Below are 17,031 nucleotides of genomic sequence, written 5' to 3'. Positions count from 1 at the left end.
TCACATACAGGCCCAGACCGGGTAAGGACAGCAGGTTTCTTTCCCTAAAGGGGAATGGTCCTGGTCCTGATCGTTCCCCGATGATTCCTGCTGGAATGTGCACCAGTGTGTGGGGCCATTGGGTAAGGATGGGGTCACGACCTCTGCAGCCTGCTGGAGCCTGATGTCCAGACTCACTCATCATAGAATCTGACAGCACAGGAGCAGGCCATTCGGCCCATTGTGCCTGTGCCGGCTTTTTGAATGAGCTATCCAATTAGTCCCATTCCCCTGCTCTTTCCCCGGCAAGTTTTCCCTTTTCAAGTATTTATCCAATTCCCTTTTGAAAGTTATTATTGAATCTGCTTCCACCGCCCTTTCAGGCAGCGCATTCCAGATCATCACAACTTACTGTGTAAATAAAATTCTCCTCATCTCCCCTCTGGTTCTTTTGCCAATTACCTTAAATCTGTGTCCTCTGGTTACCGACCCTCCTGCCACTGGAAACAGTTTCTCCTTATTTACTCTATCAAAACCCTTCATAATTTTGAACACCTCGATCAAATCTCCCCTTAACCTTCTCTGCTCTGAGGAGAACAATCCCAGCTTCTCCAGTCTCATGAAGAATGTCCACTTGGACACTGGACACTGGACAGGGCTCAGAGCTCAGAGCGAAGGGGCCTTCAGGAGAGGGAAGGAGAAAATGACCAAAGAAAGCACAGCACACCACACAGTGGAGAGGGCGTGGATCGGATCGGATTGGTGTTTGACCCACTCCTCGGAGCTGGATGAGCCTTGGGGAAACAGCAGACAATGAAGCAGCTCTCAGATTCCAGCTCTGCTGCGCCCCAATTTAACAATCCGATTTAGAGAAAATCACAGGTGTGAGAGATGGAAGTTCTGCACTGGTGCAGCAGATGCCGATTTCCGGGGATGCCAGTCACCTGTTGTGTTGGAAGACCTCAAATCCATAAATATCCAGCAGCCCAATGACATTGGGCCTGTTACGCTCTGAATACGTGGAGTCCTGCGGAGGAAAGAGCATGAAAATTAAAACCCAATATTCCAAATAAAGACATAAACCCAATCATACAGAAATCGGGCAGAAACCACCCTGGGTTCAGGTGAGGGTTTGACAACTCTCGATAGTCCAAGAGGTTTCATTGCATGATCTCCTGCCTGCAGTCACCCCGTCCCCACACCAGCATCATTGGTCGCCCAGCACGTCCATCCTCATGGAGCCCTGCCCAATGCACCTGCCATCAGTCGCCCAACACGTCCATCCTCGTGGACTCCCGCCCTCCCCCACCATTGGTCGCCCAACACGTCCATCCTTGTGGAGCCCCACCCCCACACCCCTGCCATTGGTCACCCAACACGAGCATCCTTGTGGAGCCCCACCCCCACAACCCTGCCATTGGTCACCCAACACGAGCATCCTTGTGGAGCCCCACCCCCACACCCCTGCCATTGGTCACCCAACACGTCCATCCTTGTGGAGCCCCACCCCCACACCCCTGCCATTGGTCGCCCAACACGTCCATCCTCATGGAGCCCCGTCCCCCACGCCGATTGGAAAACGAACAGACTCTTGTTATCCGATTGGACGATTCTTGGCTGTCAGTCAAACAGCACTTTTCTCATCTCTGATATTTTTTAAAATACACAAAAACTTCAAAGAAAATGAAGAAAACACACAACTTTTATCTCCCGGGTGTTGCTCGCAGTGTCCAGGTGATTAATCATCAATTCCTGGAGACTCCAGGACAATCCAGGAGGGTTGGCAACCCCTAACCCAAGTCACACTGTGTACCCAACGCTGGTCAGTCAGAGACTTGCAGTCCTGGTCGTCTGTCTCGTCACACCTCACAGAACAGGACTGAGAGCAACTGTCGCAGAACTCGAGGACAAACTGAGAGCCGTCTCTCTGACAGTCACCAGACGGGGCTTTGTAACAGGACCGGATCGGAGGGTCACTCCACCATTACCTTGTGGGCAAGAGATTCGTTGATCTTGTTGACCAGCCAGGAGAAGGTGCGGCCATAGATGGCCTTTGCCAGAGCATCCCGTGCATAAGCCGCCTGCTCCACATTCAGCGGGCTAATCAGCTACAGGGGGAGAACGAGAAATAACAATCACAATGTGCAATCCAAGTCTACCCACACTCACACTCCCTGTCCAACCTGTACCAGTAAAGGTGGGCACTTAACCCATGAGGTGTGTTTTATGTTAATGGGGGTCCTGGACTCAGAGCTTGGGGGGTTGGTGGGAGGAGAGGGTGGGAGAGTAGGAGGGGAGGGGGGGGAGGAGGCAGGGAGAGTGAGGGGGGGGGAGGAGGCGGGGGAGAGTGAGGGGGGGGAGGAGGCGGGGAGAGTGAGGGGGGGGAGGAGAGGAGGCGGGGAGAGTGAGGGGGGGGAGGAGAGGAGGCGGGGAGAGTGAGGGGGGGGAGGAGAGGAGGCGGGGAGAGTGAGGGGGGGGGGAGGAGAGGAGGCGGGGAGAGTGAGGGGGGGGCGGAGAGGAGGCGGGGAGAGTGATGGGGGGGGAGGCAGGGAGAATGAGGGGGGGGAGGCAGGGAGAGTGAGGGGGGGGAGGCAGGGAGAGTGAGGGGGGGGAGGCAGGGAGAGTGAGGGGGGGAGGCAGGGAGAGTGAGGGGGGGAGGCAGCGAGAGTGAGGGGGGGGGGGTGGAGAGGAGGAGAGGAAAGCGGGAGTTTCCAATCTCTATTACACCTTAAACGGTGAATGACAGGGAACCAGGGGCCTCTCCCCGGGGCAAATACCATCACCTGGCCCCAACTCCGCACAGCCAGCTCAAGAGAAGCCCGATCGTCAGAGACTGAGGGAAGAGGCACAGAAACAGCAACATACGGGAGTAGGGGTGGGGGGGCTGATAGAGTAAATAAGGAGAATCTGTTTCCACTGGCAGAACGGTCGGTGACCAGAGGACTCAGATTTAAGGTAATTGGCAAAAGAACCAGAGGCGAGATGAGGAGAATTTTTTTACGCAGCGAGTTGTTCTGATCTGGAATACACTGCCTGGAAGCAGATTCAATAATAAGTTTCAAAAGGGAATTGGATAAATACTTGAAAAGGAAATGTTTGCAGGACTCTGGGGAAAGAGCAGGGGAGTGGGACTAACTGGATAGCTCTTTCAAAGAGCCGGCACAGGCACGATGGGCCGAACGGCCTCCTTCTGTGCTGTGTGATTCTATGAAATGCGGTGACATTCTGGACCTCTGTTAAGATAGACAGCATTTCTTACAGATACTGGCGTAAATCGAACATTCATAGTAACATAGGAACAGGAGGAGGCCATTCAGCCCCTCGAACCTGTTCCATTGTTCAATTAGATCATTGTAAACAATTTTACAACACCAAGTTATAGTCCAGCAATTTTATTTTAAATTCACAAGCTTTCGGAGGCTTCCCCCTTCGTCAGGTGAACGATGTGAAAAAAAAAAAAAAATTTTTTTTTAAATTTATTTATTTATTTATTTTTTCACATCGTTCACCTGACAAAGGGGGAAGCCTCCGAAAGCTTGTCAATTAGATCATGGCTGATCTGTATCTTAACTCCATCTACCCACCTTGGCTCCATAATCCTGGATACCCTTACCCAACAAAAATCTATCCATTTCAGTTTTGAAATTTCCAATTGACCCCCAGCCTCAACAGCTTTTTGGGGGAGAGAGTTCCAGATTTCCACTCCCCTTTGTGTGAAGAAGTGCTTCCTGACATCACCCCTGAACGGCCTGGCTCTAATTTTAAGGTTCTGCCCCCTTGTTCCCCCACCAGAGGAAATAGTTTCTCTCTATCTACCCTATCAAATCCTTAAATCATCTTAAACACCTCGATTAGATCACCCCTTAATCTTCGGGGGAATACAAGCCAAGTCTCTGCAACCTGTCCTCATAATTTAACTCTTTTAGGTATCAGTCTGGTGAATCTGCGCTGCTCCCCCTCCAAGGCCAATATATCCTTCCTGAGGTGCGGTGCCCAGAACTGAACCCAGTCTCCAGATGGGGTCTGACCAGAGCTTTATATAAACTGTCACATTAACTCCCTCCCCATTGTATTCAGCGATAGTGCAATGTCTAAACTGGTGCAGCTCACACAGCAGGTTAAAGGTACCATGGTTATAACTGACAGTCGCTCGCTCCTTACCTCCTCTCCCTTGGCAATGATTTTCTTGTGAGTCAGAGCCTCTCGAAGGACCGTGCCGGGCACTCCAAGAAGCTGAAACCAAAAGGAAAAGCTAAAATTGACTTGCAGAAACGGTATGGGCCCAGTCACAGAACCCACCCTCCCAAAGCACCTCGCTCAGCGTGAAGTGGCGGGGGGGCCCGATGAGGTGTATAAAATATTATATATCAATCAGGTAAACCCAGAATATTACTTCAAAACCATCGGGGGGAGGGGGCGCGACGGGGCGGGGGGAGGGGGGGGCGCGACGGGGCGGGGGGGAGGGGGGGCGGAGGGAGGGGGCGGGGGGGAGGGGGCGGGGGGAGGGGGCGGGGGCGGGGGAGGGGGCGGGGGAGGGGGCGGGGGGAGGGGGGCGGGGGGAGGGGGCGGGGGGGGGAGGGGGCGGGGGAGGGGGCGGGGGGGAGAGGGGAGGGGGGAGGGGGGAGGGGCGCCACGGCTCGGGTTTAGGGATTACTTCGCTGATGAAAGTTTATTGAACGTTTACTGACGATAATCAGCGACTCCACATCACAAGATACAGAAGTAAACAAGGACAAAGTGTTCTTTATTTTTAAAGCAGACTATTTGTGGGGGCACGGTTTAGAGTTTAGAAATTTCCGGACTGTCTGATCCAATCTCAGACAGTCCGGAAATTTCTAAAGGGCTAAACACCGTCGAAAAAAACACTTCAAAACTGTTATCACATTATTGAAATCTCAGTTATGAGTGACCGTTAGTGCAGTGACTCGTTGCACAAGCAGCTCGTTCAGACTGGGCTGGTTAATACTGACCCTGGACAGCAGCTTGATCTGATTCTCTCCCGTAATCACTGCGTTTCCATCCTCATCTGCCGAGCACTGTATGTTTCCCAAGTGTAGCACGCTGGCCACCACACTCAGCAGCTCCTGCGCGAGTAAGAGAAGGGGAAATAAAGAGGGAATCACAGACAGTGGAGCAAGTTCCTTCCCCCACTCCCTCCCACTCCCTCCATCCCCTTCTCCCACTCCCTCCATCCATCCCCTTTCTCCCTCCCTCCCTCTCCCCTGTTTAGACATTGTTTTTCTCCTCCTATGCAGCATTTGGGTTGCAGACTGTTCTGAGAGATCGGGTTGGTGACCTCAATGCCAGCGCTGAGATCTCACTCACACTACAGGTAAATGTACTTCACTCGAGTGTATATTTACTGAACAAACATCTCCCACCATTCAGTGACCAAGGAAGTAAAACACTCACAACGTTCAACAAACGTAGAATGTACAGCACAGAAACAGGCCATTTGGCCCCAACTGGTCTGTGCTGGTGTTTATGCTCCACACGAGCCTCCTCCCTCCCTACTCCATCTCACCCTATCAGCATATCCTTCTATTCCTTTCTCCCTCATGTGTTTATCCAGCTTCCCCTTAAATGTATCTACACTATTCACCTCAACTACTCCTTGTGGGAGCGAGTTCCACATTCTCACCACTCTCTGGGTAAAGAAGTTTCTCCTGAATTCCCTATTGGATTTATTAGTAACTGTTTTATATTTATGGCCCTTAGTTTTGATCTCCCCCCACGAGTGGAAACATTTTCTCTACGTTTACCCTATCAAACCCTTTCATAATCTTAAAGACCTCTATCAGGTCACCCCTCAGCCTTCTCTTTTCTAGAGAACAGAGGGAAAGGACAAAGGAATGGATTAGAGCAGACAGCTCCAGTTGGAGAGCTAGCACCGGCACAACTGCGATGGGCCGAATGGCCTCATTCTGTGCTGTAATTTCTAGGATCCTGTGAGAAACTGAAAAAAAAGCCACAACACAACAGTCTCTGTCTTTCAGATCGAAGCAGAGCTGTTTGGGGGCCATTCAATCGAAAGGCCAACAACATGTCTGGTGATAAGGAGCACAATTAGTGACAGCCTCACAACTCACCTCCACCTCACTGTTGCTGAAATCATGACAGAAAGGGCTTTGCGCACCGTCTTCCAGTCATTCTTATCGCTGATGGAGCTCACTTTTGCACACTGACCCTGAAACACAGAACAAGGACTCAATCAGTAAAGTACTGTCCCTCACGCGCAGTCTGCGTCCCTCACGCACTGACTGGGTCCCACAGCGACTCGACTCAGAGCTGGAACTTATTCCGGGGAACGTGCCTCTGCGATGATTTAGGAATAAAGTTACTGGTGGAGGAAGGAGGAAGTTAATTCACTTTTTTTCCCCTACAATATTTCCCCAATTTTCTCCCCTCCTTTTCTGGAGGTGGTCTCCCCCTGGGATTATATATTCACCGATACACCAGCCTTTGCGACCTTGTGTGAGTCACCGTTCATGTATAAAACCAAGACAGTGAGCATCAGCAGACTATCCGACTGTGGGAGGCATCACCCGCTCCTATTGTCCAACAGGGGGTGTGGATAGGGATCAGGACCTGGCTGATTATTTCCCTCCTCGTTCAGAGGTGCTGAGGCCCATTGTAGAAACCGACTGCGATCCCAACACAGCCGGAGGGCCAGAGTAATGTGACTGCCCCTCACCCCCCCTCACTCTCCTTACTTTGACAAGATACTGGTAGCTCTGGGGATTGCGTTCCAGCCCAGCCTCCTCAGCAGCTCATCTTCACCTCCTTCAATCACTTGGTAAAAGATGTGAAAGTTCCTCTCTCCGTGATTCTGGTGGATGACCCGCGATTTTTCCAGCAGGTAGTTGAGAATGTGGCCGCCCACTGGTGCTCCCTACAACACAAACACAGGAAACTTAACCACCATCACAGCAAATACCTCGACACTGGCCTTAAACTGACATCACGGCAAAGCATTAATAGTCAATGTACCCAAATCGTTTGCTCAAGGACTTGTTCACTAACTGGATGGAACAAAATGAAACAATGAGAGTGAGATCAACAGGCCAGGCCGAGCAGGAAAACTCATTCAAAGAGGCGTGATGAGAAAAGTAAATCAAAGTCTGGAGACTGCAAAATGCTGGATCCCCTCCGATTAATCACAATCCCACCTGTCGACCAGCTCATTGTTTACACACCCTCATACTCTGGGAACACTATTCCCCAGTGTTTACACACCCTCAGATTCCAGGAACACTATTCCCCAGTGTTTACACACCTTCATACTCTGGGAACACTATTCCCCAGTGTTTACACACTCTCATACTCTGGGAACACTATTCCCCAGTGTTTTACACACCCTCATACTCTGGGAACACTATTCCCCAGTGTTTACACACCTTCATACTCTGGGAACACTATTCCCCAGTGTTTACACACCCTCATACTCTGGGAACACTATTCCCCAGTGTTTACACACCCTCATACTCTGGGAACACTATTCCCCAGTGTTTACACACCCTCATATTCTGGGAACACTATTCCCCAGTGTTTACACACCCTCATACTCTGGGAACACTATTCCCCAGTGTTTACACACCTTCATACTCTGGGAACACTATTCCCCAGTGTTTACACACCCTCAGTGCCCAGGAATGCTATTTCCTGGTACATTACTCCTTCTTACCCTGAAGTCAAACTGGGATGTCCATGTATTTGCCGAATCGACTGGAGTTGTCATTACGAAGGGTTTTAGCATTTCCAAACGCCTGAAAAACACAAAACAAGGATGTGTGTGTTGTGGTTGAGCTCAGACTTGTGAACAGATGCCCCTCACTCTCTGCCGAGTACAGTTCTTTTACAAAGCTCCAAACTCCCGACCAGGTGTGTGTGACAACCAACACTGGGAACTGGCCAAGGGAGTCCGAAGGTTCCAAACTTTGAAATCAGCCCCATTTCCAAACACGTCCGTTTCACAGGAGCATCTCCACACCCCTCTCCATCCACACAGTGACGGTGGACTGATTCCACATCCCAGTGATCCAAACCAAATCAGACCGAGGCCCGGTCAGCGTCGGGCCGAGGCCCCGGTCAGCGTCTTTCCACAAAGGCCTGGGGATCAGGTGCTGGTCACATGGACATTGTAATTTATACCCTAGCGCTGCCCAGCGCGGTGATGTCCAACAATACTGGCCCCCTCAATACATTTAAATACCAAACAGAGTGAGCTCCTTACCTCCAGTACCGGGTTAGACTGAAGCAGACGGTCCCTCACGGTCTCCACCTTGTCACTGGTCGGGCACGTCACTGCATAGTACTGAAGGATCTTCTTCGAGGCTTCGGTTTTCCCCGCTCCGCTCTCCCCGAGATCAGAATACACTGGTCCTTCCTCTCAGATCTCATTGACCGGTACGAGTTGTCAGATATAGCGTAACTGTGAAGCACAGAGGCAATGGTCGAGAGCTGGTATTTAGGCACTGGGTATCACAGTGAGTCATGGCATTGTCCCTTCATGGGGCTATGGGGATAGAGCAGGGGAGACCAATTGGTAGCTCTTTCAAAGAGCCAGCACAGGCACGATGGGCCAAAATGGTCTCCTCCTGTACTGTAAGTTTCTATGATTCTATATCTGAGACTGGGCCTGATTCTGTTGCCTGCAGAAACCCTGTGTCAGGCTCTTGTCTGATAGCCTGGTGTCTGTCCCATGTTCTCTGACAGGGTCAGTCAGCAGAATGACCAGCACAGGAAGGAACACAGAACGGGTGTGAGTGAGGAGGAGCAGGCCGAGGTGAACGGAGTAACACAGAGCATACACTTCATTCAGAGAGTGGCGAGAACGTGGAACTCATTCCACAAGGAGGAGTTGAGGCAAATAGTGTAGAGGCATTTAAGGAGGAAGCTGGATAAACATAAGGGGGAAAGGAATAGAAGGATATGGTGATAGGGTGAGATGAAGTAGGGGGGGAGGAGGCTCGTGTGGAGCATAAACACCAGCATAGAGCAGTTGGGCCGAATGGCCTGTCTCTGTGCTGTACATTTTGTGTAATTCTATAATTGAGCAGTTTTCAGAACAGGATTAGGGCCGATCACCTTCAATCTCTACCGAACGAGAGAGAAAAACACCGATATTATGGAATTGGCCAACTGCCAGTTGAGCAAAACAAAAACTCAAAGCCCAATTAATCAGCTCAGCTTTCTCCCTGTTGCTTGTTTTGAAAAATATTTGTCTTGACAGAAATCTCAATAATATCTCCGTCAGAAATTCAGGTTACTAAACTTTAACAAACCGAAAAATACTTTACCTAAATCCACCTACTTTTCAATTTTAATTAACACGAATCTCACAAAATCATCTTCACACATCTGAGAAAATGGAAGGGATTCCCAAAGACCAATACCAGTCACAAACGCAAAACCTTCCAAGGAAGTTACGCTAAACCCTTTATAAATCACTGGTTAGGCCTCAGCTGGAGGATTGTGTCCAATTCTGGCACCACACTTTAGGATGGATGTCGAGCCTTGGAGAGGGTGCAGAGGAGATTTGCTGGAATGGTTCCAGGGATGAGGGACTTCAGTTATGTGGAGAGACTGGAGAAGCTGAGATTGCTCTCCTTAGAACAGAGAAGGTTAAGGGGAGATTTAATAGAGGTGTTCAAAATCATGAAGGGTTTTGATAGAGTAAATAAGGAGAAACTGTTTCCATTGGCAGAAGGGTCGGTAACCAGAGGACACAGATTTAAGGTGATTGGCAAAAGAACAGAGGGGAGATGAGGCATTATTTACGCAGCGAGTTGTTCTGATCTGCAATGCGCTGCCTGAAAGGGCGGTGGAAGCAGATTCAATAATAACTTTCAAAAGGGAATTGGATAAATACTTGAAGGGGAGAAATTTGCAGGGCTATGGGGAAAGAGCACGGGAGTGGGACTAATTGGACAGCTCTTTCAAAGAGCCTGCACAGACACGATGAGCTGAATGGCCTCCTTCTGTGCTGTAAGATTCCATGGTCTGGTGCCCTGTATAACACCAAGGATCGGGGGTTTGGTATAGGTGCATGCTCTAAGGTGAATCTTCTCTCCGCTCCCTCCATGGGCCATTCTCATGCTTGAGCCTAGACTGTGTGGCTATTTGACCACAGCGGCATCACTGCTGAGCCCAATCCTGTCTTTACCCAACAGCAGCAGGTATTGATCAGGGATTCTGGCTGATTTTCCCTCCCTCCCAGTGGTGCCAAGGCTGATTGTAGCATCTCACTTCTGCCTCGGCTCAACACGGACAAGGAATGCACCCTTCCAATCTGGACAGTCCTTCGCCTGTAACCAGAGAATAAATCATCTACGATGGACTTTCAGGTTGAAATTGTCTGACCAGGAACATTAAACACTTCAGGTACAGTGGATCAAATGTGCACAGAGCTGAGAAACACCTTCAGTGGAAACTGCATGGGTACAGATCGGAGAAACTCAACGGACCATAGATAGGTGAAACTTCAACACCACTCGAGGACAAATCAGCCCGCTCGATCGGCAACCCATCCACCACCCACTCCCTTCCCCACCCTAAACACCCACTCCCTCCCCCACCGGCGCACTGTGGCTGCAGTGTGTACCATCCACAGGATGCACTGCAGCAACTCGCCAAGGCTTCTTCGAAAGCACCTCCCAAACCCGCGACCTCTACCACCTAGAAGGGACAAGAGCAGCAGGCACATGGGAACAACACCACCTGCACGTTCCCCTCCAAGTCACACACCATCCCGACTTGGAAATATATCGCCGTTCCTTCATCGTCGCTGGGTCAAAATCCTGGAACTCCCTTCCTAACAGCACTGTGGGAGAACCTTCACCACACGGACTGCAGCGGTTCAAGGCGGCGGCTCACCACCACCTTCTCAAGGGCAATTAGGGATGGGCAATAAATGCCGGCCTCGCCAGCGATGCCACATCCCATGAACGAATAAAAAGTAAAAAAAATAGGCCTGTGTGCTTCCATTTAGAATCTTGAAACACTTCTCTCTAAATTTCAATACAGTTTTAATTGAATGTTATCCGGACTCACAAGGTAAGTAACGTCCTGTTGGCCAATGTTTTAATACATTAACTCGCCGATACCATTAGCTTATGCCCAAGCCTTTAATTGGTTTGTAACTTTCCCCGACTAACAGTCCTGTAAATGAGCCAAATTCCTCTTCCCATTGAGGAACAATTGTCTCACAGGAAAGTTTCCAGAACCTGTGGAACCCATCACACACACAATAAGCCATTGTCTCCAAGCGACGCTCCAAAATGAACATAAACAGCAACAGTTTGGGCCCTGGAGGTTCAATAAAAACACAACAAATGGAGGAGTAAAACCACAAAAAATTAACACATTGCCAGCCACATCACAGGGGTCGGGGATCGAGGGTCAGGGGTCAAGCTCCCCTTCATTAGTCTAAACTGGTTGAACATTAGGGACGGGCAATAAATGCCGGCCTTGCCAGCGACGCCCTCATCCCATGAATGAATTTTAAAAATGTACAAAAAGTGAATCTGCAAAGCAGCGAAAAGAAAGAACCTGCATTTCTATCGCGCCTCTCATGAACTCAGGACGTCTCAAAGCGCTTTACAGCCAACGTGGTAATTTTCACTGTTGTAATGTAGGAAACGCAGCAGCCAATTTGCGCACAGCAAGATCCCACAAACAGCAATGTGATAATGATCAGATAATCCAGTTTAGTGATGTTCGGTGAGGGATAAATATTGGCCCCAGGTCACCGGGAAGAACTCCCCTGCTCTTCTGCGAATTGTGACCGTGCGATCTTTTACATCCACCTAAGAGGGCGGAGGGGGAGGGGGAGGGGGAGGGGGAGGGGCGGGGGAGGGGCGGGGGAGGGGGAGGGGGAGGGGGAGGGGGCGGGGGCGGGGGCGGGGGAGGGGGAGGGGGAGGGGGAGGGGGCACAGAGGGGGCACAGAGGGGGCACGGAGGGATACACCACACAGACTTCACTCATGTACTGTTCTGGGCACCAGGCTAGAAGAGAGATGTGCAAACGCAGGAGAGGGTGCAGGGAGAGGATTAAGATTGATTCCAAGTGTAAGGTGGTTGAGTTGTGTTACTGGACGAGTAACGCAGAGACGTCAGTGCAAATCCCACCAGGGCAGTTTGAGAATTTGAATTCAGTATAAAACAATCTGTAAATAAAAAGCCAGACTCGGTAAAAGTCTCCACGAAGCTGTTGGATTGTCGTAAAAACCCACCTGGTTCACTAATGTCCTTTAGGAAGGAAACCTGCCGTCCTTCCCCGGTCTGGGTCTATACGTGACTCCAGTCACGCACCTGGATGACCTTACCTGCCCTCTGTTGTCTAGGGACAGGGCAATAAATGCAGGACTTTCCAGCGATTCCCACATGATGAGAATTATTTTTTTTAAAAAAGAACAAGCTGTTCACTGGATAAACCCGCTGAAACTTCAGGTTACCCCTTACACAGCAATTTTCCAGGGTCGAACTCCAGATGGATTATTTCTGTACATCAGCCCTGATCAGGATGGTGCATCGAAGATTAATATAAATATCCTACATTGCACACAGTCTCAGAATAGGCAAATCAGAATCCCAACTATATAGAGGGGTGCGGCTAGACAGTCTGTCACTGCAGCTACTGCACCGCCCGCAGCCCATGTGTTTTGTGTCAAGACGCCCCTCGGTCTGACGAGGCCACGTGGACTCTCCGTGTGGGCAAAGAATCCAGTCTCCCCTGAGCCCTATCCGTCCGGCTCTACAGGTTAATGAGTGAGGGGAATTGAGCTGGGTCAGGTTGGCACATCCATCAGGTCCCTGATAGGGAACCTCAGACACAATTTCCCCCAACCTCCCCTCGCCTCGCCCTGCCCCAGGCCCTGCCCCCTCGCCTCGCCCTGCCCCAGGCCCTGCCCCCTCGCCTCGCCCTGCCCCAGGCCCTGCCCCCTCGCCCTGACCCCTCGCCTCGCCCTGCCCCAGGCCCTGCCCCCTCGCCCTGCCCCCTCACCTCGCCCCGCCCCAGGCCCTGCCCCAGGCCCTGCCCCCTCGCCCTGACCCCTCGCCTCGCCCTGCCCCAGGCCCTGCCCCCCTCGCCCTGCCCCCTCACCTCGCCCCGCCCCAGGCCCTGCCCCAGGCCCTGCCCCCTCGCCCTGACCCCTCACCTCGCCCCGCCCCAGGCCCCGCCCAGGCCCTGCCCCCTCGCCTCGCCCCTGGCTCTGCCCCCTCGCCTCGCTCTGACCCCTCGCCCCAAGACCCTGCCCCCTCGCCCTGACTTCTTGCCTCACCCTGCCCCAAGGCTCTGCCCCAAGGCTAGCCCCCTCGCCCTGACCCCCTCGCCTTGCCCTGCCCCCACGCCCCGCCCCAAGGCTCTGCCCCCTCGCCCTGCACTGTCTGATCCGCTGAACACTATCGAACAGCAAGAAGTGGTTGTAACACATCAGCTGTAAATATTTCAGCAGCACTCGCTGCCAGCTCACTTGTTGAACACTGTTCCGCTTGGTCGCACTTACATGTGAGGCGAGACTTCGTAGAAATTGACTCCTCTGTATCTCTCCATGTGCTGCTTGGTGTAGATCTCCAGTTCCTTATAGGGATTCACTGAGACCAGGACTGAACCGATGTACGTCTGTGGGGAGACCAGCAGAGGGCAGCGTCAGTCCACTTCCGAATACTCCAGCAGCCCGTCAACCACAACGTTCATTTATAGTGGGCACAGCGCAGGAGGCCATTCAGCCCATCCTGCCTGTGCCGGCTCTTTGAAAGAGCTATCCAATTAGTCCACTTCCCTGCTCTTTCCCCATAGCCCTGTAAATTTTTCCCTTCAAGTATTTATCCAATTCCCTTTTGAAAGTTATTATTGAATCTGCTTCCACCGCCCTTTCAGGCAGCGCATTCCAGATCATAACAACTCACTGTGTAAAAAAAATGTTTCCTCATCTCCCCCTCTGGCTCTTTTGCCGATCTCCTTAAATCTGTGTCCTCCGGTTACCGACCCTCCTGCCACTAGTAGTAAAACATCCCAGGGGCGTTAATCAGACCCCGAACCACAGTAGGAGATATTAGGACAGGTGACCAAAAACTCGGTCAAAGAGGGAGGTTTTAAGGAGGGTTTAAAGAGAGGAGGGAGAGGGAAGGGGGAAAGAGAGGAGGGAGAGGGAAGGGGGAAAGAGAGGAGGGAGAGGGAAGGGGGAAAGAGAGGAGGGAGAGGGAAGGGGGAAAGAGAGGAGGGAGAGGGAAGGGGGAAAGAGAGGAGGGAGAGGGAAGGGGGAAAGAGAGGAGGGAGAGGGAAGGGGGAAAGAGAGGAGGGAGAGGGAAGGGGGAAAGAGAGGAGGGGAGAGGGAAGGGGGAAAGAGAGGAGGGAGAGGGAAGGGGGGAAAGAGAGGAGGGAGAGGGAAGGGGGAAAGAGAGGAGGGAGAGGGAAGGGGGAAAGAGAGGAGGGAGAGGGAAGGGGGAAAGAGAGGAGGGAGAGGGAAGGGGGAAAGAGAGGAGGGAGAGGGAAGGGGGAAAGAGAGGAGGGAGAGGAAGGGGGAAAGAGAGGAGGGAGAGGGAAGGGGGAAAGAGAGGAGGGAGAGGGGGAAAGAGAGGAGGGAGAGGGGGAGATGGGGAGGAGAGGGGGGAGATGGGGAGGAGAGGGGGAGATGGGGAGGAGAGGGGGAGATGGGGAGGAGAGGGGGAGATGGGAGGAGAGGGGGAGATGGGAGGAGAGGGGGGAGATGGGGAGGAGAGGGGGAGATGGGGAGGAGAGGGGGAGATGGGGAGGAGAGGGGGGAGATGGGGAGGAGAGGGGGAGATGGGGAGGAGAGGGGGAGATGGGGAGGAGAGGGGGAGATGGGGAGGAGAGGGGGAGATGGGGAGGAGAGGAGGAGAAAGGAGAAAGGAAGGAGAGAGGAGGAGGAGGAGGGGAGGAGAGGAGGAGGGGGGGAGGAGAGGAGGAGGGGGGGAGGAGAGGAGGAGGGGGGGGAGGAGAGGAGGAGGGGGGGCAGGAGAGGAGGAGGGGGGGAGGAGAGGAGGAGAGGGGGAGGAGAGGAGGAGGGGGGAGGAGAGGAGCAGGGGGGAGGAAGAGGAGGGGAGGAAGAGGAGGGAAGGAAGAGGAGGGGAGGAGGGGAGGAGGAGGGGGGGAGGAGGAGGGGGGGGAGGCGAGGGGGGGGAGGCGAGGGGGGGGAGGCGAGGGGGGGGAGGCGAGGGGGGGGAGGCGAGGGGGGGAGGCGAGGGGGGGGGAGGCGAGGGGGGGGAGGCGAGGGGGGGGAGGCGAGGGGGGGGAGGCGAGGGGGGGGAGGCGAGGGGGGGGAGGCGAGGGGGGGGAGGCGAGGGGGGGAGGCGAGGGGGGGGAGGCGAGGGGGGGAGGCGAGGGGGGGGAGGCGAGGGGGGGGGAGGCGAGGGGGGGGAGGCGAGGGGGGGGAGGCGAGGGGGGGGAGGCGAGGGGGGGAGGCGACGGGGGGGAGGCGACGGGGGGGAGGCGACGGGGGGAGGGCGACGGGGGGGGAGGCGAGGGGGGGGGAGGCGAGGGGGGGAGGCGAGGGGGGGAGGCGAGGGGGGGGGAGGCGAGGGGGGGGAGGCGAGGGGGGGGGAGGGCGAGGGGGGGGGAGGCGAGGGGGGGGAGGCGAGGGGGGGGAGGCGAGGGGGGAGGCGAGGGGGGGAGGCGAGGGGGGGAGGCGAGGGGGGGAGGCGAGGGGGGGAGGCGAGGGGGGGAGGCGAGGGGGGGAGGCGAGGGGGGGAGGCGAGGGGGGGAGGCGAGGGGGGGAGGCGAGGGGGGGAGGCGAGGGGGGGAGGCGAGGGGGGGGAGGAGGAGGAGGAGGAGGAGGAGGAGGAGATGGGGAGGTGAGGGGCAGAGGAGGAGGGGGAGGAGGGGAGGTGAGGGGGGGAGGTGAGGGGGGGAGGTGAGGGGGGAGGTGAGGGGGGGGAGGTGAGGGGGGGAGGTGAGGGGGGGAGGTGAGGGGGGGAGGTGAGGGGGGGAGGTGAGGGGGGGAGGTGAGGGGGGGAGGTGAGGGGGGAGGTGAGGGGGGGAGGTGAGGGGGGGAGGTGAGGGGGGGGAGGGTGAGGGGGGGAGGTGAGGGGGGGAGGTGAGGGGGGGAGGTGAGGGGGGGAGGTGAGGGGGGGAGGAGGAGGGGGAGGGGGAGGGGGGAGGGGGAGGGGGGACGGGCTGTAGAAGTAAAATTGAACGCAGTGTGTCCTTACGTAGATGAGGTTTTCCTTGAAGCGTTTGCGGAGGTTCTCGTATGAACGCTGCCTCACTGGTGAAATTCTCCAATAGGACAAAGTCCTGAACTCCGACCCGGTCACGGGCCGTCAGCGCACTCTCCATGGCCAATCGGATCCCTTCGCTTCCTTGGGCCTGCAGGAAGGAGGAGGAAAGTCAAAACGAGAATCCACAGCTGCTCCCCGGGAAATTCCCACTACTTCAGCAAGTTGAAAAGTGAAATTATTTTGGGCGTCTACACTCTGTCATGGTCTCGATCCCAGAGAAGACCATCTCCAAACTCTTCCCCCCATCCCCTTCCACCCCAGAAAATCCTCTCCCCAAGTTACTTATTGTTGCATTTTCAAGCTGCCAACTGCCCATCCATTGGCCTTCCAAGGATGACGATACTTCGGCCTCTGTCGACCACCCCATCCTCCTCAACCCCACAGCATCTCCAGCAATGGATCCTCTTCCCACACCATCATCTCAGAAGTCACAGAACCAGTGCACAGGTACAGAAAGTAATCAAAAATACTTTATCTCAAAAGGGGCTGGAATACAAAGTGGGGGAAGTGATGCTCCAGTTGTACAGAGCCTTGGTCAGAGCCCATCTGGAGACTGGGTTCAGTTCTGGGCACCGCTCCTCAGTAAGGATATATTGGTCTTGGAGAGGTGCAGTGCAGATTCACCAGAATGATACTGGGGTTAAAAAGGTTAAATTATGAAGACAGGTTGCGTAGAATAGGTTTGTATTCCCTTGAATATAGAAGATTAAGGGGTGATCTAATTGAGGTGTTGAAGATGATTAAAGGATTTGATAGGGTAGATAGAGAGAAACTATTTCCTCTGGTGGGGGGGAGTCCAGAACAAGGGAGCAA

The 17,031-nt window shown here is 53.9% G+C and overlaps 1 protein-coding gene across 1 annotated transcript in view; it reads right to left on the bottom strand.

Annotated features, from left to right (window-relative positions):
- LOC137299238 (unconventional myosin-Ic-like) overlaps window positions 1–17,031 on the bottom strand; it is an 86,578-nt gene that overhangs the window by 47,085 nt on the left and 22,462 nt on the right. Inside the window, 15 exon segments of the mRNA XM_067967900.1 lie at window positions 924–1,006; window positions 1,968–2,087; window positions 4,141–4,212; window positions 4,950–5,063; window positions 6,069–6,091; window positions 6,094–6,166; window positions 6,693–6,736; window positions 6,739–6,871; window positions 7,664–7,678; window positions 7,680–7,745; window positions 8,213–8,343; window positions 8,346–8,410; window positions 13,485–13,600; window positions 16,150–16,188; window positions 16,190–16,306. Coding sequence (XP_067824001.1) covers window positions 924–1,006; window positions 1,968–2,087; window positions 4,141–4,212; window positions 4,950–5,063; window positions 6,069–6,091; window positions 6,094–6,166; window positions 6,693–6,736; window positions 6,739–6,871; window positions 7,664–7,678; window positions 7,680–7,745; window positions 8,213–8,343; window positions 8,346–8,410; window positions 13,485–13,600; window positions 16,150–16,188; window positions 16,190–16,306 — 1,211 coding nt within the window.

Source organism: Heptranchias perlo, chromosome 28 (genome assembly GCF_035084215.1).
Source record: "Heptranchias perlo isolate sHepPer1 chromosome 28, sHepPer1.hap1, whole genome shotgun sequence".
Lineage (NCBI taxonomy): Eukaryota > Metazoa > Chordata > Chondrichthyes > Hexanchiformes > Hexanchidae > Heptranchias > Heptranchias perlo.
Note: the sequence above shows the minus strand (reverse complement) of the source record. Positions and strands in the feature narration are given on the sequence as shown.